Source organism: Thrips palmi, unplaced genomic scaffold (assembly GCF_012932325.1).
Source record: "Thrips palmi isolate BJ-2018 unplaced genomic scaffold, TpBJ-2018v1 HiC_scaffold_10, whole genome shotgun sequence".
Classification (NCBI taxonomy): Eukaryota; Metazoa; Arthropoda; class Insecta; order Thysanoptera; family Thripidae; genus Thrips; species Thrips palmi.
Window position 1 is genome coordinate 1,863,653 of NW_023144621.1, and position 22,027 is coordinate 1,885,679.

General features: G+C 44.9%; 1 protein-coding gene across 2 annotated transcripts; it reads right to left on the reverse strand.

Annotated features, from left to right (window-relative positions):
* Positions 1-8,994: 8,994 nt before the first annotated feature.
* On the reverse strand, positions 8,995-21,390 carry LOC117654256 (enteropeptidase-like). 2 transcript variants are annotated; one of them, XM_034400655.1, is made up of 12 exons: positions 21,255-21,390; positions 20,318-20,541; positions 19,625-19,859; positions 17,815-17,931; positions 16,831-17,039; positions 15,969-16,161; positions 15,494-15,661; positions 14,115-14,233; positions 12,655-12,816; positions 12,240-12,387; positions 11,180-11,432; positions 8,995-10,487 (listed from the first exon to the last, which is right to left on the reverse strand). In XM_034400655.1, the coding sequence occupies exons 1-11, from the start codon at positions 21,325-21,327 to the stop codon at positions 11,206-11,208; spliced, it is 1,875 nt and encodes a 624-aa protein (XP_034256546.1). In that variant the 5' UTR covers positions 21,328-21,390; the 3' UTR covers positions 8,995-10,487; positions 11,180-11,205. The 2 variants fall into 2 exon arrangements, with proteins under 2 accessions (XP_034256546.1, XP_034256545.1); XM_034400654.1 differs by lacking the exon at positions 8,995-10,487 and adding an exon at positions 10,770-11,024.
* Between the last annotated feature and the right edge of the window lie 637 nt (positions 21,391-22,027).

Sequence of the window (22,027 nt, forward strand, 5' to 3'; positions counted from 1 at the left end):
ACCCCGAAGGATGTTGCGCGATCCCAAAAGATGTAAGTAGTGGTAAAACTTAAGCGTAACTCAATGCTTAAGTCAACCACAAAGTTACGCTTAAAATGAAGGATGCTATTGAGATGCCCCCGCATTAGGAGGAATCTTGCCGGATGCGCCTAGTATTTAAATTTAAACAGGGGAAACTTGATACAATATCTCACGGTTTTTTTCGGCTTTGTGTCCTTTGTGTCTATTTTAAACTTCTTTCACCAACCCGCATCTTGAATTTCACTACGCAGAATTTCACATGACTCCAATCGGTTTGACACCCATAACCTTTGGGGTCACTTCAAATGGGAGACATGGGCCTCCAACGTTGTCTCAAGTTGACCCACTGTTTGAGATAGCTTGAGACACACATGTTTTAACTTTCTTTTTTAATTAAAAAAGTGTGTGCCTGGCAAGCACAGAGCTGTAAACAGATGCCTCTAGAGGCACACACTTCAGTACAGAGTGGATGCGAAAACAGCCATTTTTTTTCAGTATAGCCCCCCCCCTTAATTTCGCCCAGATTAAGGTACGCATCCCGTTAGGGTTTGGCGAAACTCGCAAACTTTAAAATGTACGGGACGGGCCAAAGATGCCTATGTGTATCGTTACTTTACTTGTTATGTTTTAACCCTGGGGGTTGATTTTCCGATGCAAATATTTGCCTGGAAACGTAGCGAAATCTAAAATGGATCATAATCAACATCTTCATGGAACTCCACGAGGCACAAGGGCCTAGGTGCGCAGTTGGCCTACCTTCAGTCGCATCCCGACCTGCCGGAGCAGCGCCGAGCAGGCCTGGTGGAGGGTCAGCTGCGCCACCAGAAGGGTGTACAACCAGTTCTGGCTGCTGAAGGTGACAATCAGCAACCCGAACCCTGCGCACCAAAACGCGGCGGGGCCGAAATGCTTGACGATGAAGCGCATCGTCGCGGAGCTCGTGTCCGTCGAGAACGACACCATCACGGACACCTGCGTCAGTTTTCGTTTGGCTATACGCGCAGCACTGCAGGAAATAACCACAACAATAGTACACAAATTTCTGGCAAATTTTTATCAGGAATTTTGTGTACTTTTCAAGTACAACAATTGTTGTACAAAGTACAATGGAACACTGTAGTTCCACCTGTTGCGATTCTGCCAAGTGCAAGGCAAAACGCAAGGCAAAATGCAAGCCTAGACCTGCAAGTGTCCCTTTCGCAAGGAACACCTAGCGGGGTGTTTTGCGTTTCTGATGATTGCAAGTTAAACTTGCAGAAACGCAAGGCTTTAATTGCACTGCCTCTCCACCTTGCGATTCTGCAAGGCAAACCTGTGCCAAACGCAAGGCAACACGGCTTTTTTGGGTGCCAGACGCACAAGGACCCTTGCGATATTGCAAAGCAAAGCGACGCAAGGTTTGCCCCGCGCAGTCGCATGGAAGGCCATGCGCCTCGCTTTGCAGAATCGCAAGTCCAGCCGCGCTCCGACGATGCAGGCTGTCCCTCGCGGCAATGCAAGGCTGCTTTGCGATTCCGCATGCCTCGGCCTGCGGCTAGCCTTGCATCAATGCAAACAGACCATTGCGTCTTGACTGCAAGCCAACCCCCACCATCGCAAGCAGCAACTGTCCCCTCCTGCGCGCTTGGGCCATATGCAGTACGGCGCCATCGGAACATCGACAAGTCCTGTAGTCTCGGGGTAAGCGTCCGCGCTACGAAGCTACAGGACCGGGGTTCGATTCCACCCACCCAGTTGCGCATCAGCCCTTTCGGGCATGATCAATGAGAAGAGGAAGATGAGGAGGAAGAGGCGCATCGGGATGCGTGCCTTGCAATGGAAGTGCAAGGGCTGCCTTGCAGTAGTGCAAGCTGGATCGCAAGATGTCCCTTGCATTTTTCTTGTGTGAGTGCGAGGGCTGCCTTGCAATTTTGCAAAGCAGACCGCAAAGCAGGCTTGCACCGGGGCAAACACGTCCATGCACGAAAGGGAAACAAACACCTTCCTCAAATTCAAACAACGCAAGGCACCACGTGCTTCTCCGCAAAGCGGCACGCATCTCCAAAATTGCATTTGATCGAGGTGCATGGACAGAATTGCCGATGGCTCGCAAGCGACTCAATTCATAAATGTAGCAGCTTGTCACTTGCAGAAACGCAACACTCAGGTTAACAGTGAACCGGCGTAACGAGTGCTGTGCAGCAGTCCAGGGCGCGTTGTGGTTTGTACAATGCTCGTTGTATTTTCTACAATCCCTGTTGTACTTTTATTGTACAGTTATTTTTTTTTTGTACTTTTGTTGTACTATCCACACTTTTTCTTGCAGTGTGGTTTTGGGAGGTTGCGGAGGAAATGGGGTCGCCAATCCATAGGGTGCTCCGGAGCAGAGCTACCGGGAGTCAAGAAGAAATCAAGAACAAAAGCAAGAAGAAGTATGAGAATTTCGCTCCGCGGAAGTGACAGAATGGCAACCGATGGCGACGCAGACGCTTCAAGGGCGCAAATCATTTTATGCCCTTGGGAAGGTCGCGAATAGTAAAGAACTTTCAAGCAAAATTTTAATGCCCTTTCCAAAAGGCATTTACGATACACTGACAAAAATTTTGTCCTAACTTAGCGACACATTTATCGCTAATTTTTTTGGCGACAAGATTTGTTGTGGAACGAATAGCTTGTTTAACCAAACTCGTACTGGAACTAAAGGATAATTTCACAACGACTAACTTGTAATAACACATCAGCCAGTCTATTTACAACAAGTGTTGTAAGTCGAAAAAGATTTTGTAATGTCTGGGACAAGTATTCATGGAGTACTTTTGTCGCTAAATTTATTTTGCCTAGTTATTTTTTAAATAAAAGTAATGTTGGCTATGACTAAAGAAGGCCAATAGATGATTATTCATAATTTGCTTTAATTGAGCAGATAATTGCAAAAGATTTTGTTTCCATACAAATAGTATCGTTTAGGATGATAACAAGAATTTTGTTAACGACAAATTGTCGCTTACAAGATTCAACATTTCTTTCGCTTTGGTTCATGATAAAATTCTTTGTTTTGGAACGACTAAATTTTCACTCATCTGATTGTTTCTATACAACCATTTTTTAACAGTGTACCCACCGCTCCAGGGGCGCAAATCGTTTCGACACCCCCCAGCAAAAGTCTGCTATCTGTGCGAGGCTAAAACATAAGCCGCTATCTGCGTGCGAACGATTCTAAAGCCGCCATCTGCGCCGGACCAAAATAAAAGCCGCTATCTGCTTTCCCCACCTCGCGACTTTGACTCTATATAGTTTAAGAACTAATACAGACATCGCTATCAAACTTTTACCTGTTTGTTACTAAAGTTTGTCAGAGTCACTTTGCCACGGCCCAGAAACATTGTCCGAATGGTTAATTAGTAATTTGCTATGTTTATGTCAACCCTAACCTATACGGAAAGTTGGTTAGCGGCTTTTATTTTGGTCCGGCGCAGATGGCGGCTTTAGAATTAGACCGCACGCAGATAGCGGCTTATGTTTTGGCCTCGCACAGATAGCAGACTTTTGCTGGGGGGTGTCGAGTTTACGCCATTGAAGGGCATAATTTTAACGCCTCTGTTCCACCAGTGCTTAGATATTGATTTCGTAATAACTTCCGTTCCAGTTCTTCTCCGAAGCACCGTACTCGACCCGATCGAGGGTGCCGCAGACTCGGCCGCAGAGCTCACATCGCGTTAATAAGAGTCTAGCGATGACGGCATTCAGGGCGGCATACATTGGTTTCACAACTTTCGCAACAGCGCTACGAAGGCGCAAACACTGATATATTTCTAATGTGATGAGCTTCATTCAATGAGCAGGGTTTTGGCGGGTTTGGGCCCTGATTATCACAGTTTCGGAGTGACGAAGTGACAACTACCCTAATAAAGTTATAAATACGCTAATGCAACACAATATTTATCGCACTTGTTATGCAATAAATTTTTCATGGCACCAAAAACTCAATGAAAATGTTATATTGCATTTGAAATGAGTTAAATATTCCACTTAGAAAACCAGTGTATTTGTAGTCGTAGAAAAGTTTCAAACTTGTGAAATTTAATTTACTTGATACCGCAAATTATATGCTGGACATTGCCAGAGACATTCTTACCAAAGCCAGAATTGCATAAGCTGATATGGCACGCGCCCGCTGCATAGCTTTTCGGGCCTCTTGTCTAAAAAGAGACTGAAACAGAAAGCATTTTGGACGGCGAATCATTGGCTGAACGATGACGAAGTGGCTGAAAAATGTATTTTCTTTCATCCTGCGTGCGCGCGTGCGTATCCGAACGCTTCTGAACGGCCATGATATCTCCCTAAGTATTTAGTTCACCATGTTGGCCCTTGGCAGGTGAAAAGACAACATATAGATGAGTCTTTGATGAGATTTTGAGCACTCTTGATGATGACGTCAAATTAGTTTCAAACATTGTTTCATTTTTAACAACAACAATAAATTCTCTAAACAAATTGTTGTCTCAAAAGGTATAGGTGTACCAAGTTTGGTCCAAATCCATGAGGTGTCGGCAAATGGCTTGCCCTTGAGGTCTGGAATCTGTCTGATGGCGAAAACGGGAACCATTTTGTCCTTCGATCCAGCTTCAAATCCCCAATAGGCTGCAATCTGACAAGAAATATTTTGCCAAATTTATCTTGTCTGATGTTTTTGAGGGTGCCAAGCCCAAAAGTGACGTGCAGTCTATGCCCAGCGAACAGTGTATCACCATACTTGAAAGGGAGGTTTGGGGAGCAGAGCCCTTCACCGTAAATGAAAAAAAATGATTTGATAAGCGACCACGTCGGTTGGTTTGCCGGTTTCTGGCAAAGGAGATTGCCGAATCGTGCGGAACGCAAGACCGCGCGGGAGGCCTAGGTAGGCGCATGGTAGGCGTAAGCTGGAGCCGTGAATTGTCGGAAGTGACGTAGCATCGCGAACCTGCCTTGCTGCATTGTAATAACAGTGAAACTGCGCTCGGGTATCAACTTGGTGTGACGGCAGTGGCATGTCTAGGTTACACTCCTCGATTCCGAGTTGAGTTGCGTGCTTTTGGTTGAATGAATGAATTACAGCATAAATATTTTGGGAGGTGATTTGAAATGAAGTATATCAACACGCTATAGAATCAATATTCAACATTAGAAGAAAATCCTTATTGCGAAATGATTGGGAACGGACCACTCTGTAAATTTTCCATCGTGAAATTGATCCAGGAAGCGGAAGAAGGGGATAACTCAATTTTGGTCATTTTTCAGGAGAAACAAAAAACTGTTAGCAGGGAAAACTAAAACAAAACAAATGAATGTTGCAGATGTTAATAATTTCAAAAAGCATTAGTAAAATTTTGGAAAAAAAAATCAAAATTGTAAGGTCACTCCATAGAGGATTTCTGCGACTTATCACTTTCCGCTGAAATGGAAAACAGAGTCAGCTCACCTTATATTTCCTAAACCAAGAGGAATTTTGAGACAAGTCAAGTGGAACAATAGTCTGCATAAAGTGTATGTTACTCTGGTGTATTTTTTGGACTTAGCTCTTTTTTCCAAATTGAAATTTAAAATTAAGGGGGGGGGTTAAGTTGAGTTGATTCTTTTTACACTAGATCCATAAAAACACAAGTTGAGTTATATCCTTTTGCCAATTTGTCAAACGGACTCATGTAGACTAAGGTTGAGTTATCTCCATTTTCCAATGAAATTTAGACTGTAAAAGGGGTTAAGTTGAGTTATACCCTTTTTCCATGTGGATTTTCTCCTAAACTGCTTGGAATTCAGTCAAATAATTTGGTGTAACGATGTAAACCATTCTAAGGCACAATAATAAAATAAAAACTCAATTTGGGTATAAGTCAAGTTATTCCCTTCTTCCGCTTCCTGGATCAATTATCAAAAATAATATTAAATAAAATATGGAAGCTACGAGCTCTGCAAGTTAAGAAAGCAGCTTGACTTGCACTGTTGGACATATTAAACTTGAGTGGGTGAGGATGGTAGTGCCGGCAGCGAACTGATTGGTTGGCGTTACTTACCTTAACGTCGGCCGTCGCCTCTCTCTCCACGTCCCTGGCAACTGAGGCAGCGACACAGAACGCCTCCCTCAGATCGCTGGTTTTTCCGACAAAAATAGTGTGCACCACGATGCTAGGACAAAAAGGACTGGGTACATGGGTGCGCTGCCTAACTCAAGCGCCACCTAGGGTAAGGTTACCAAACATGGATCACTTTTTAAATTATCTTCTCTAGATCGAAATTAAGTATGGGTTGACCACTATTTTTGAATCTATTATTGATGTTTACCTTACTGGTCATATGGCTACCAAAAATAGCACCTCTAACTCGAATACTTTGGAAGTTGTGAGGACAAGAAAATATGGCTATTTTTGCTAAGATTAGGTTAAGGTGGTCCAATCATGGATCACCCCACCAGCGTACGGACACAAAGCAAGGTATGCATCCAGTAGTCCAAAAATATCAAAGTAGCTGTCCAAAGTGCACGATGAAAAATTTTGAAGTGACTGCGGTGATTGCTTGGCCCAGAATCAGGGGTGCAAAAATTACCTTTTTGAACGTCATTTTTCCATCGATTTTCGGGGGCCTGTTTTAGGTGTCTTTCTAAACGCAACCCTGCAGAGTAGAGAGACGCAGTTACAAACTTGTCAGATTAACATCGAACAGTCAAAGGGTCAGTCTAAGCAAGGAAAGACAGAAATTTAGAATCTGGTCAACTGGTCTTTAGTTATAGACCCCCAAACAGAAATGATCCATGTTTGGTACCCCGATCCATGTTCGGCACTTTACCCTACTCGACAAGGGCACTTCAGCCAAACCAGGATAATAGTGAATCTCCAGAATTTACGAAGGTACCAAGCAAAAATGTCTCCGAAGGCGCGATGCACGAAGACACTGAAAATCCATCGTGCCGTTTTAGGGGCGTGAATAAAGAGGTACATACAAAATCGGCATAACAGAACAGTCGTCCCAAAATTGGCGTGACTCAAAAATTCACGCCAAGTTTTGGTGTGAGTTTCTTGTCATGACAGTTTTTGGCATGACTTTTCCCGCATTGTAATTCACGCCAAATGCCGGCGTGACACACACCGAGCCGTTTTTCGGCCTTTATTTCGTGACGCGTCAACTTTTGGCGTGACTTTTTGGCGTGCTTTATTTTACGCCATAATTTGGCCATGTGTCCGACCGTTACGTTTTCAATAGAATCTCGGTAATTTCTTAAGGTTCTTCGTAAATTTACGAGAATCAATCGTTTATACGAGGAGAAATTTCGTACATTCGTTCACGAAGATTCTTCGTGAACTTAAGCTTTTACAACACTGAGGCACCTTCCATGATTCCCAATTCATTTCTTACAGTGTGGACATTTCACAGTCTTTTACCCGGCAGGTATGGAAACTAAACCGCGGACTGGCAGCCGCGCTGTCTCCATGTTCTCAGCCAGAACAGCGTCGACTCCGAAGAAGAGGAGGTGCAGCGACATTAACACCGCGAAGATCTGTCTTCAACGTTGTTGGCATGAGAAAAATTTCAAAAGAAGATTGCAGTTACGCTACAAACCAAACTACAAACCCCCTTTTTCCAAGATCCAAGGCACTCCTACAGTGCCTTCCACATTTGGGAACTCTAGCTCAACTCCCTCCTTGTACACGGACGACGACGACAGCGACACACAGACACAAAGGCAAATGCTAAGGCCCTCCCCCTATTTTCTGAATAGAAGGGCGGGCCAAAAACTAACTTAGCAGGAGAAAAAGTCATTAATTGAAAAAAAAAGATAATAGGGGTAGGTTGGGGAAGAAAAGTACAGGGTAAGAAAAGTACGGCCCCCTTGTGGCCTACTGCTCCAGTCCACGACATGCATTTAGTGTTTTCACAATCAGATTTTCGTTGAAATCACTGGTCGAGGGATGTCTAAAAGTCAAGATATCAGCTCCACAAGGGTTGTACTTTTCTTACCCTGTACTTTTCTTCCCCACCCCAACCGACCCCTACTAGTCTGAGTGCAGAAATGTCCAACACAGTGCTGTGTTTGACATTTCGGCACTCTCAGACTTGTATTGTTGGGTGCGTTGGAAGATTGCCGCCCTAGAGCCGCTATACCTGTGCTTCTCTGACATATTTCAAGAAACGTCGTAGCACGTGTGGATCGCCGCTCTCTGACAGGTACCACACCCATCCTTCTAAGTGCGCTGACAGCTCGTAGGCCGACGCAGAGTTTTTCAGACATGTTTGAGACTGTCCTCCAGAATACAGGCCAGGTGGCCCAGCATCCCGGGAGCCCTTCATCTCGACGGTCTGCGAAAGGACGATATTTCGTACGATCACCGCTGAAATGGGAAGCCCGAGGAGTGCCTCACTTGGGAAATAGGTGTACACTGACTGGTGACTGGACTGAATTTACACTTTGATTCGAATGTCCACAGTAAAAAGTCTACCAATAATCGCTTTGTAATTCGAAGAAAATGAAGGCATTGTAAAATCTACGAAGAAATGCTTCGTTTTATGAAGTAAAATCCTTCGTAATACGAAGTTCCTTCATTAATCCGAAGCAATTCTACAAAGCCTTCATTTTCTTTGTAGTTACGAAGCAAATGCTTCGTAGGCTTTTAAGAGTGTAAATCTCACGAAAAGAGTTGCAAAAATGCCGCAAATGGGGCAAATTTACGCGTGTGTCGGCTTTTTAAGTGACTGAAGGCTGAGACAAGGCAGTGACTGGAGTCACGGTGGATGAAGTGACGCGTGCACCCCTCGGGGAAGCCCCTCGAGCCCCCTCTCATGGCGGCACTCAAGAGCGACACTCTCTCGATTAGAAGTTTGTGTCTGTGTGGCAGCTTAAAATAATCAGTGTCAGAAGACAAGAGAGTTTTTTTATTCAATCTTTAGTTACAGGTCAACGAACGCCCAAAAGTGACACAAAACCAATCAAGATTCTAGTTTTCAAGACCAAAACCGAAAGAAAACATGTTTTTGAAATCCGGCTCCCTTGTCTGCCATACATAATAAGATGAGCCAACTTTGTCAGATTTTTGGGACAATATTTGGATTTGAAATCCTGCGCGCAAGGATTAAAACCCAAATGTCGACCAAATCAAAAAGGTTTGCGTAAATTCAAAAAGTGCCGACAAGCAACAATAGATGGTAAAAGGGAAAAAGGCATAAAGAGTCCAATGGTGATGTCCATTGTAATTTCAGGATGACCGCAAAAAAGAGGAGGCTGAAAAAAACATGAAAAAATAACAAATTTTTCCTTACCCACACCCCTCTCAAATGTGTGACATGCACACACTTGTGTTTTCACAGTACCAGTGGTGGATCCAGAGTCTGTCGAGGGTGGAGGAGGGCAAAGTACCTCTTATTGCCTACTTACACTGTTATTCAACGAATATGACGACACATTCGTTAGACTGTGAATTTTGTCACATTCGTTTGAATGTTGATCCCCTCCTGTCACGAATGTGACAGCCGCATCAGGTGGGCCGCATTGCCGTGTCACGTTCAATCGTATGTGACATCGTATTCAAGCGAACGTGACAAAATTCACATTCTAACGAATGTAATGTCACATTCTTTGAATAACAGTGTACAGAGGCAAAGTGTTGCTTTTTGCCTACATTTTAAGGGACTGTCTAGGGGAAGGGGGCCCCTCATTTCCGTCCACAGTGTACTGGTGGTGATCCTCGTGGCGGCAGGATGCAACAACTGACCCTCTCATTTTCCTAGAAGGGCCATATTCGGGTGACTTACCTGCCACCCGCTGTGCACGGAGCCATCGACACTCACGCGCTGATGGTCTTCACTGTCAGCTCAAAGCACAGCTCATGCATACCGAGAGCTACCTTAATACTTGAATGAGGCAGGCTTGCACGGTGCGGCTCGGCTAGCACGCGACAGACAACAGAATGTTTCATGTCGCCGTCCTTGACAAGAGAACTCAGGTGATACACTCCGGCCTAAATTTTCGGCACATGCAGTTTACAAAATAATCAATTTACAAAGTGTTTTGGGAGAAATTATTTTGTAGTACTGCTGGCTTTTCTTCATTCAAATTTGAAAACATTTTAAAGGCCAAGCAGCTTTGTTGGCTGAGCGAAAGCCCGTTATTCGGGTGGAGTTAAAACTTACAGGAGAACATAAATAAGACCTAAATAAGGTCTGGTCAGATGGCTTTGTCAGTAAGCGCCCTAGGCACCTAAACTTCTTTTGGTCAAGCACAGTTAATCAATATTCTTGTAATGTTAAAAATATTAATTCTTACACCAAAAAGCAAAACCAAAGTGGATGTATAGAGAACTTCTTTTTTCATGGGCTCATATTGTCTCTACTTTGTCCTCTATGGACGCATGACGAAGACAAATCGCCTTCGTGACTGGGAAAGACAGCGCCTGACATGTAGGCCATCCTGCCAGGCCACTGCCAGGCGCGCAACATTTCCTCGCGGGGAAGTAGCGACTTGCCTGGAAAGTAGAGAAACGCTTATTGTAACAGAATTGTGCCCTAGTTTTAGTAACTATGCAGATCTATCGTTTTTACCAAACTGTTCTGTTTATTTTCCCCTCATTCATTAACGAGACGCCTCGTAAATGTTTCCATGTAGGTGCTTGTGTGTGGTACTAACCATCTAGTCAGACGTTCTACATTCATGATAAGAATAAGTAAACCAGCAGTGCTGACTGCCCTTTTTAAACAATTCCCTTTGGAAATGATGATTTTTTAGAAATTTAAAATAAATGAGTGCCTTCTGTTACATCAGGTTGTTTATTTTTCATTGATGTCTATCAAAAGTTATGTCTGTCGCAGTATTTACATATTGAGAATAGTGGGCTCTGACTTTACAGCAAGTGTTCACATGAAAACTCCAAGACCCAAAGAAGCACCAGATACATCAAGCAATTTCAAACGTACAGTTCGTTTTCGGCAATGTTGGATGTCTGTGCCTTCTTACGAAAATACGAAGGATAATAGTTTCAAAAGGGATTAAAAATAGGAAAGACCTACAAAAATTGAAAAGAAAGTTAGATGTTTGACAGTGTACTTGCAAGAAGAGTCATACTTGCAACAGAAGTACAGAATTCGTTTAGAACAAGCTTTTGAATCATTATTTATTTAATATGCATTCGTTTTTTTAATAAGACACGCCTTGACTTACCACAACATTGACTCTGCACTGCTGATTTAAACGACCGAGCGACGTTGCCTTTGAATCGTGACATTTCTTGAGCTTCCGCCGTCCATGGCCCCTACAGTCCACTTGCTGTGTTTCGATACGTCAGTGAATCCGAATATCTTCTCTTTGTTCATTCTCACCGACACCAGCCCCACGAGAAACCACCGGGCTCCGCGCTTGGCCACCGCGCCACCGCCGCTGTCGCCTTGAGTCACACCAGCAGGCCGGTTCACGCCTAGAACACGAAGGCAGGATTTGGACCTCTGAACGCTGAGAATGTAACTGTCTTCTTCAATGTCATATTTTAGGCAACGAACACTTTATCATCGAATTTGCGTGAGGATTATTTTATCATTCATAGTTTGGTGACAGGAGTCCCATTGCCTGAATTTGGGTGATAAGGGTGTACCTGCTACCTACCAAGACACGGGGAGGAAACTTGGAAAAGTAACTCTCAACCAGTTTGTGGCAAAGAATGCCTCTCCCAAAATTTTAGTCCTGATTAGGCCTATGACTTTTTCATCCTACACTAGTTAAAGCAAAGGCATAAAAATTACGCCCTTTAGGGCATAAATACTCTTAAGGGCATAAATCGTTTTATGCCCTTGGGAAGGGCGTAAATGGTATAAGAATTCCAAGCAAAATTTTAATCCCCTTCCCAAAGGCATTAACGATTTCGACGGTCCCTATCGATAGGCTCGTAAGTCCGAGCGGCGGGAACGTAAGCGCGCAAGTCCGTCCGCCCGGGACATGCCGTCGTATCTCGCCCGGGTCGCTACGTAACGTGCTATCGTTGCATCATTCCGTATCTACATAGTACGCTGCGTAGCGACCCGGGCGAGATACGACGGTATGTCCCGGGCGGACGGACTTGCGCGCTTACGTTCTCGCCGCTCGGACTTACGCGCCTATCGATAGGGACCGTCGAGCCCTTTAAGGGCGTAAATCGTTTACGCCCCTTAAAGGGCATAATTTTTATGCCTTTGTTTCACCAGTGTAATTGAGTGTTCAAGAAGCACAAAAGCGGATGCCATAAACTCACCTCTGGCGCGGAAGGTGCAAAATTTGTCAGCGGTTACGTATTTGACCTCGTGAGGAGATGACTGAATTTCATTCAAGCACGACGAGAAACTCTGGTACGTCAGGTTAACGGACTCAAGCTTCGTAAGGCCGCCACCCCAGCCAACTACCTGCAACATTTAGTTGGTACACTGTTAAAGTAGGCCTAAGTCTGAGTTCAGACCATTGACTCACGCTGAAATGGGAACTTAGACTACCGTCTTAAAATTTAGGTTGCTTTTTAGTATCAGAGCCTGATTTATTCAGAGCCATCCCCCTTCAGGATGTTCAGACCACCGACATGAAAAGCGACTTTCAACACTGTCAAAACTGAACTTTCATGGAAAATATGTACAGTGTGCATCATCTTCTCCCGCGCACCACACCCGTCTTCTCACCCGTATGTTATCCCCAGTGTTCATCACGAGTTCTTCGTCGAAACAGATTGGTTGGATGTAGTCACTGAGCTGAACGGACTTTTTCAACTCCAGGAGGGCGATGTCGTCACCGTACTGCCTCCGCTCCCCTTGGTAGTAAGGGTGGCTCAGAATACGCTTGACCTGCAACGCGCGACAATTTCCACTCTCATTTCGAGGCCGCAGGGCAATGCAGATTAACACATTCACGACCGGACACGTGTTCCCGGACGGTCGTGAATGTGTTAAACAGCTAAAGTACGATTACGCTAGTACCACAAAGACATCAAAACAACACCCTTACGGCAGCCTTTCACTTTCACGCCCATCAAGGGCGTAACAGGGTACTGCCTCCACAATCTTAAAAACCTACGAAGCATTTGCTTCACAGCTACGAAGAAAATGAAGGCGTTGTAGAATTGCTTCGTATTGCGAAGGATTTTGCCTCATAATACGAAGCATTTCTTCGTGGATTTTACAATGCCTTCATTTCCTTCGTATTACGAAGCGATTCTTCGTAGAGCTTGTACTGTGTAGAATTTTGTCTTGGAGTCTCATTCAGCTTCACGCCCCATCCAAAGGCGCAAAACGATTCTGCCCGTCCAGGGGCGAAAGTCGTTAGCGGCATGTTAGGGATAAGTTGGCAACGTCCTTAAGAAAGGCAATAATATTATGCCAAACAAACCATGCTGCTTCCACGCCGTTCCACGGCCTACAATTCACTCAATTCGCGTTTTTTGTCCCACGAGTCATGCAATTTTAAGCACTTCCGACCGTGATCCAATTTCGTTCCCGCTTGGTGAAACATATGGTCCGACGCCTACTGCAAACTGAACTTTGATTGGGCAATGTGTCCCACCTGGCGGATGTAAAAAGGGTACTTTCGTAGATCCCTGAGCCGGAAGCACACAGACGCCATGTTGGCGGAAGTAGATCCAAACTTGACATGGGAAAGAGACGTTAGTCAAACGTATCGGCCACACTTGAACATAAACAGTCGTTTGATACTTGTTTGCAGTGCATATGTGTTTCGCGAGCAATATTTGTACAGCTCGGCTATAGTTTTGGATCCGAAGAGAGGTTAGTTTCCGGCCAATTTGGCGTCTGCTGGTCTGCTTGCTTCCTGTTCAGGATTCTACGAAAGTACCCTATTTGAACCACCGTCGGATGTGCTAAACATTGCATCATCCGTGGGACAAAAATAGGTCCAATATCCCCACTCTGAAAAGCCTACAAAGCATTTGCTTCATAGCTACGAAGAAAACGAAGGCGTTGTAGAATGGCTTCGTATTATGAAGAAACGCTTCGTATTACGAAGGATCATGCGTCATACCGCTTCATACTACGAAGCATTTCTTCGTAGATTTAACTATGCCTTCATTTTCTTCGTATTACAAAGCGACTCTTCGTAGAGTCTGTACTGTGCCATGTGTTATTCATACCTCAGATTTAAAGACTGTTGTGACCTCATCGTGCTGCCAGTCACTGTAAAGTTTTCCCAGACCGACATCGTATTTGTTAGCTGGCTGGACTTCGAAGTTGCGATAGAAACAGTGGGCCACTGCAAGCAGGCGCGGGAAGGATCATGTCAGAGACAGTTGTCATCGCAATTCTACCAAGCAAGTCTTCGGCACGTGAACGAAGAATTCGTAGTGAATACACTGAGATTCCAAACGCAATGAGTATGGGAGTATGGGGCGATTTGTAACAGGGGCGATTCGTAACAAATGCGTTTATTAATTTAAGTGGAGGGAGCAGAGGAAAATCTGAGTATGGCCCCTCTTTCGCTTCAAGTACAGGGTCCTTCAACAATCGAAGCGGATGTGATTGGTGCTCAGGTCAGGGGGTGGCAACAGCCTAGTGCGTGCGTGAAGCTATGCGCGCCGCTCGGGCCGGCAAGGAGCGGACGGGCGGCTGGGCCGCGCGGCCGAACCAAATTAAACATAACTTTGTCAAAACTGCATCAAACTGATTTTCACACTTTGTAACTTCTGTGATAACGTAATTTCCGTGATCAAAACACCCACTTAAACGTATGGGAATACATTAGGGCTCATGTTTTTTAGGAAGGTAGTACAAGGTCTTTACTAAAAATATCATTGCCATTACTCTAGCATCACTAAGGACCCCAATAATGAGAAAAACTTAATTGGATATTTCTCACTTTCGGCAAATCAGAGACGTCAAAACTACCCCGAAACGTGAGAATCGCTCACCCGTTGGTGCAAAGCGTTTGCATCGCACGTGAAGCGCTATAGCGCCTGGAGGGGGTAAACAATCATGTAATACCCTGTTCACAAAAGCCGTGTATTACGCGTACGCGTAATTGTAATACCACTTTGGAGCTAAATGTGCCAAGTTTTGGCATTTTAATGCCGTGATACCGAGTACTCTGAACACGATTTCTTGGAGTGTTCACCCCCTCGCCATGCCTTTCTACGCATAATTGTAGGTCTTTCTCGGAACACATCGCACGTAAGGTGAGATATCCGAGATATCTCAAAGCTGCGCACCATGCGTGCTGTATGCTCGTAGCCTTTGCAACCGCAGTGCATGTGCATATTATGTCGCTACAAACAAGAGCTATCGCGAGCTATCGTGGTTCGACAACCTCGAAGATGAAATAATGCTCTGGCAGAATTGAATGGAGCTCAAATGCTATATAAAAAAAAAGCCTTACAAGTATGTTACACGGTAAAAACGGTTCCTGGTTTCCCCAGGAACAACCTGGAAATCGCCTTTGTCTCTAACATAGGCTTCCTGGGAAAACCAGATACAGCTTTTACCGTGCAGTGTCCAAGTGCTCCCGTCGATACTTAACCTGAGATAACCATGGTGCGAGAGATGAGAGAACCGCCGCATATGTATTTCCTTGTGTCCGGGAACCGTTCGTAGATGGCCGCGTGCCACGGGTAGACGCCGAGGTCCGCCTCCTCGCCGTTGACCGTGAGGGTGACTGGCGCAAGTGGAGCGCTGCCGCAGTGAGGGCCTGGGACACGAACATCGTCGCCAACACTAAATTTCCATCCTCAGACAGCGGTTTGGCTAAGCACCCGCAGAGCTAGAATTGATATTTCAGTGTGAAACAGACTGCAGGGTCCCACACTTCCACTTGTGATACATGGTGTCTCTCACTTCCAAGCTTGGGATAGAGTGGTTCTCACTTGAAGGCTTGAGACATTTTGATTCACGCTTAACACTGTGAGACGGTCCCACACTAGGATGTGCTACAAGCCATGGTCACGAAGTTCGCCGACCGACGACGGAAGAAGCAGACAACCGTAAAGAAGGCTTACCATCGAAATCTACCGTCATTTCAGACCTCCAAAAGTGAGGTCTGACTCGCAGTCGGTCGCTGCCACGCCACACCGGCACCGTCACTTTCTTGTCGGCGTGGTTCTCCAGCCAGACTGCCAGCTCTGATGGCCGCCTCTGCACCTCGAACGTCAGATCGCCCGTCGGGAACGTGGTCCATTTGGCTGGGTGGTCCTGCGGGAACGAAACGAACTTCGCAGTGGAGGAGAAATGCAGAAACATTCGACACCGGCGAACGCCATTTCTGGAGGGATCCGTAGGGGTAGGTCGGGGAAGAAACGTACAGGGTAAGAAAAGTACAACCCTTGTGGAGCTGATGTCTTGACTTTTAGCCATCCCTCGACCAGTGATTGAAAATCTGAGTGTGAAAACACTGATGGATATAGTAGGCCACAAGGAGGGTGTACTTTTCTTACCCTGTACCTTTCTCCCCCAACCTACCCCTACGATTCATCGGGTTCGGCTCGGCTCCCCCCTCTCCCTCTGTATTCCGTTGACGAGTCGAGCTTTACCATGGAAACGGTGATTTTGACGGCAAATTTCTCAAAATTCACAAGACACTTTTCAACCACAGTTTGACACTAAAATCACGGTTCAAATTTCTAAAATCCTATAGAAAGTTTCCGTGTTGCATAAAGGGCCACTCAGATTAAATCTCGGCGAGGCTGAATCCTGGAGATACATACCATTTAGGCTACTTCTTCCCTAAAAAAAGGCCTGAAGATAAGCATCCTAGAGTAATATTCCACCTGTGAGTAGGCGAAAAGTGCGACATGACCTGCCCTGAATGCAAATCCCGGAAACTGTACGCGTCTCGTAAATCAAGAATACTGTAACACTCACCGAACGAGCCACCGTGCAGAGGTTGCCGCCGATTGAGTTGCAGCCGGTGTACGCTGTGAAGGACAGGGCTCCGTTCGGCGCAGAGCCGTCTACGTGAATTTTGCTGCACGTGTTGAAGTCACACAAGAGGAACCCCACGCCACCGGAATCATTCTTGAACTTCAATCGGACCGTCAAGATGTCTCCGACCGAAATGTTGGTTTCAGGGACTGTGTGAACGAACAAAGGAACACTGTGTTGATTGCAGAAAGGGAAGGTGGGGCACCATGAGACAGTTTTAGCTGAAATACCTGTCCACCCAATACTAAAAATTTGCATCCATCCATAAGAAGTCACGTAGAAAAGTGCGTCAGCTTTAAATGCCCGCCGAGGATATTAATTTATCTCTATTGGATGCTAGTACACTAATAAAAATAGTTGCACACAGTGTTTCCATACATCAAAGGAGCACACCTCCAAAATGGCTAGTTTTTGTTTGGGCAAAAATTTTGGTGGTCGATAGTCTTTGGTAAGATAAACTTCAAGACGAATTTTTTTTCCAGCTACGTCAAAGAGTATGGGTCTACAGAGCTAACATCTGTTTTGAGACTTCATGTTCTGAGACTTTATGGTGAAATTTTAACTTTTAGAGCTCATAGCTACCAATGTTTTAACATGACGAAATAATCCGTCTGTGAACTACATAATTTCACAGGTTCACGAAGCGACTCGCAGCGTGTTTCTTACGAAACTTTTCTAAATAACAAGAGGAAGAACGGGTTATTTTACAAAATGTTTTCTCCTGGTAAATGGAATTTTTTTTTTCGAACAGTGAGCGTGAAAGGCGATTTTCTCCGTACCTGCAAGTGCAGTGTTCTTTGTACTTCAGTTGAGCTTACTCTACGCAGCATTTGCTGTAACAATGGGCATGCAGGCAGTGTTCGCTGTTTACAATGGGACCAGTGAACAGACTGATTAACGAACTCACCAGACGAATGCACTTACTTTGGTCGCAGAGAAACTCATCGGATCCGTCTTCGCACTCCTTCGTCCCAGAGCAACGATCAAGAAGCTTCACGCAAGGCCCGTCTTTACATTTAAACTGATTGGAGTCACAATAAACTGCAACAAAATTCATAAAATGTCTATTTTATACTCGCAAACAAACTTAAAACTGCCATCGTCTCATTCGATTTCGCTCACTTGTTTCGACTTTTGGCAGTAAGTACTCAGCAAGCTCCACAGTGTGCTCAGTACACTCTATTCGGGCGTGTACTCACAAATTCACTCTCAAGAGTGTGTGCTGAGAGGAGTATGAGTACACTGCAACGAGTGTGTGCTCAGATCAGTACACACACATCTTAGCCCGCCTGGCAATATTACGTAGTTGAGAAGAAGTTCGAGAGTACTCCTGAGTACAAGTTGAAGAGCGTACTGAATTCACTATTGGGTTCGGACACACTAAATGTTTGGGTAGAATTTTGTACGTGGAACTTCAACGATTGAGTGCATACGTGGAATTTGCATACAATCATGCGTTAAGATGCATAAATCGATGCAAATTCACGCACAATTTTAAGCACGACGGTACACAGGTTTAAAATTACTATGCATCAGCACGTACACCATTTTACTTAAACATTTTGTGGGCAGATCAATGCTGAGCTCAAATATAGATCACTAAATTCCTTGAAATAAGCTAAACCGAGCACACACTAAATGCTTATGGACTTCCTGTCCATAACTATGGCCGTATTTGTGCATACTGAAGTTATGTACAAATTTGTACATAAATTAGGTACAATGTTTTACATACTTAAGCACAATATGGAAATATGGTTCCTAATTGATCCAGGAAGCGGAAGAAGGGAATAACTTGACTTATCCCCAAATTGAGTTTTTATTTTATTATTGTGCCTTAGAATGGTTTACATCATTACACCAAATTATTTGACTGAATTCCAAGCAGTTTAGGAGAAAATCCACATGGAAAAAGGGTATAACTCAACTTAACCCCTTTTACAGTCTAAATTTCATTGGAAAATGGAGATAACTCAACCTTAGTCTACATGAGTCCGTTTGACAAATTGGCAAAAGGATATAACTCAACTTGTGTTTTTATGGATCTAGTGTAAAAAGAATCAACTCAACTTAACCCCCCCTTAATTTTAAATTTCAATTTGGAAAAAAGAGCTAAGTCCAAAAAATACACCAGAGTAACATACACTTTATGAAGACTATTGTTCCACTTGACTTGTCTCAAAATTCCTCTTGGTTTAGGAAATATAAGGTGAGCTGACTCTGTTTTCCATTTCAGCGGAAAGTGATAAGTCGCAGAAATCCTCTACGGAGTGACCTTACACTTTTGATTTTTTTTCCAAAATTTTACTAATGCTTTTTGAAATTATTAACATCTGCAACATTCATTTGTTTTGTTTTAGTTTTCCCTGCTAACAGTTTTTTGTTTCTCCTGAAAAATGACCAAAATTGAGTTACAGTCGACTCTGTCATTTTGTCCACCTACCCGGGAGGAGCTGCGGACAAAATGAAAACAGCCAGGGCGGATTAGGCCGCCGGAATCCCTACCGTCGAGGCCAGGCACCGGCCGGGGGCGCCCGTCCAGCCAAAGTAGTGGGGATGACTTGTGGACAAAATGACAACAGTAGAAATGGACAAAATGACAGAGTCGACTGTATCCCCTTCTTCCGCTTCCTGGATCAATTTATGTACAAATTTGTACGTAAGTTCTGTATGCACAAAAACGGCCATAGCTATGGACAATGAAGTACATAAAACATTCAGAGTGCAGTCTTACCCATATCAGACCAGGAAAAAGTCAGCGAAGATGACTCCGCCATTATCTTGACTGGCAAGCGGGAAGGCCCTTCAGCTGGGCGCACCAGAAAGCGCCTCCCACTCGCTGGCACTGCTAGTCTGGTGGCATCGCTGTACTTGCCCTTGACCCACAGCACCAGTTCGGACGGGCGCTTCTGGACCTCGAACACGTGCGTCTCGTTGTCTTTGAACATCGTATAGTCGCTCTGATTCGCCTGCAGTGGTTCAAGGATACATTACTCAAAACGTCGTCAACATCGTTCCCATTTGGGATAGAGGAAGATACGCTTCTTTGCCATACAGTGTAAAAATATGTCATCGTACTTTGCGATGGTAGTTCCTGTGCACAAACTGTGCCCAGCGAGACTTGCCCTACACGGTAAAAACGGTACCTGGTTTTCCCAGGAAGCCTATGGTAGAGTCATAGGCGATTTCCAGGGAGTTCCTGGGAAAACCAGGAACCGTTTATACCGTGTACGCATGAAGATTCTTTGAAAACTACGTAAATTCTTTGTGAATCCACTAAAATGTTTCATCGTGATCAAGAAGATTCCCAAATTACCAGGAATCTTCGTAAATTGACCACGGGACTCTAGCCAACCTTCTCTCCAGAAGCACCTCCGTTTCTTACCAATTCATTTCCTTAAGGTGGTGGGAATCTAGAACGACTCACCTTCCGGTAAAATGATGCATCGTTGTCGTAGAAACAGGCGTTCCCATCTTTGTTGCAACCAGTGTAGCTGTTGAACCAAAGGACGCCCTCTGGCGTTGCGCCGCGAACTTCAATTATGCTGCAGCTTTCGCTGTCGCACAGGAGAAACTGAATGTAGCCGTTGTCAGTGTGGTACTGCACTTCGACGGTCACCACTTCACCGAGCGTCAGGTTTGCGTTTGCGACTGGAAGAAAGATGTGAAATACAATTCTTGAGAGGCATGTCTGTAAAAGAGCTTCGCTCGTGGTACACTACCGATCATGAACTCCTCTATTTCTTTTGACCGACACAAAGCAGGGGTAGCAACGGCCCAGGGAACACGTGAAACGATAAGGTGTCAGACTTCTTCGAGATTGTGAAAACTACGCAGTGTTAGGAAAACGCTTTGCACAGATCGAAAGAGGATGAAATTTCAGTTCTCTTTAAGTCTTTGGCCTTCCTAAATCTTCTAGCAAACCCTTAACAAGAAAGAAAATGGTGTCACACAGATGGCGCAACCGAGGATTGTCTTGAGTTGTTTGAATTATTGCGTTTTCCGGTGTTTTCTGTTCTTTTCATTAAGCACGGTAAAAACGGAACCTGGTTTTCCCAGGAACTCCCTGGAAATCGCCTATGTCTCTATCACAGGCTTCCTGGGAAAACCAGGTTCCGCTTTTACCGTTAGGGCTAAAGTGACTGTTGCGGGAGGGACAAAGAGTTGAAGGGACTAGCATTTCATGCTCTTTCGATCTGTGCTGCAAAGAATTTTTGCCGTGGAAACCAGACACATATCTGGACGAAAACAGGCTCCTCCAGACAAATAACTGAAATTACGAAAATAAAATATCTGGAAATTCCCAGACATCAGTCTGGCCGTGTTGCGTTGGTTAAGTGTAAGTGCAGCCGAGAGGCTCTTACCTGCTTCTTGCTGTTGCGACGGGACGGCCAGAGCGGCGACCAACACGCCCAAGAGGGCTGCCAATCCGACCATGTCGAGACAAGATCGTCGACTAAACCGGACCGGCGAAACAACCCAGGCAAGTCTCGCCGTGGCCGTGAGTGTCCGGCAGAGCTCCAATCCCCTCGCCTGCCCCCCTTACCCGTGCATCCATCTCTCCAGCCAAGTCCCCCTCCTCCGCGTGTTTTCCCATCTCGCAGGTACAGGCACAAACAGCACACCTGACGTCACGGGGCAAACGCCTCCCCGCCCCCCTTCCCTCCCTCTCTCTCTCTCTCTCTCTCTCTCTCTCTCTCTCTCTCTCTCTCTCTCTCTCTCTCACAAACACACACACATTCTCGCTTTCCCTCTGCGTTGTACATCGGTTTTAAATAGCTTCTTTTCATGCACTGTAAAGAATATGTTGTAAATTCAAGACGGAACTTTTTCCAAAGGTAGTTGGGACTGTCAATAAAAGTGCACTGTAAATGTTTGATTGCTAAAGTGATGTTTGAAAATCAACGGAAGTTCGTCGTTAATGTACGAAGGTTTCATTGTGAATTTACGAAGGGCTTCGTCAATCTATGACGGGGACGAAATTAACAAAGGAACTGCTGGCAATATTTTTCCCGAAGGATCCGACGTTAAGGAGGCACAAAAGTGAAAACTGTTAAGCGCGAAAAGTCGGCGCTAGAAGCTCAATCAGTTTGTTCTGTGAAAATTCCAATGGGGCTTCAGAAAACGAACATTTTAG

Bases quoted from the DNA above. Each gene is read 5' to 3' on its own strand.
- LOC117654256 (XM_034400655.1), bottom strand. From the start codon at position 21,327: ATGGTCGGATTGGCAGCCCTCTTGGGCGTGTTGGTCGCCGCTCTGGCC. The intron at 20,542-21,254 runs GTAAGAGCCTCT...TCTTTCTTCCAG, and splicing joins GTCGCAACAGCAAGAAGCAG to TCGCAAACGCAAACCTGACG. The intron at 17,932-19,624 runs GTAAGACTGCAC...ATTTTGTTGCAG, and splicing joins TTTTTCCTGGTCTGATATGG to TTTATTGTGACTCCAATCAG.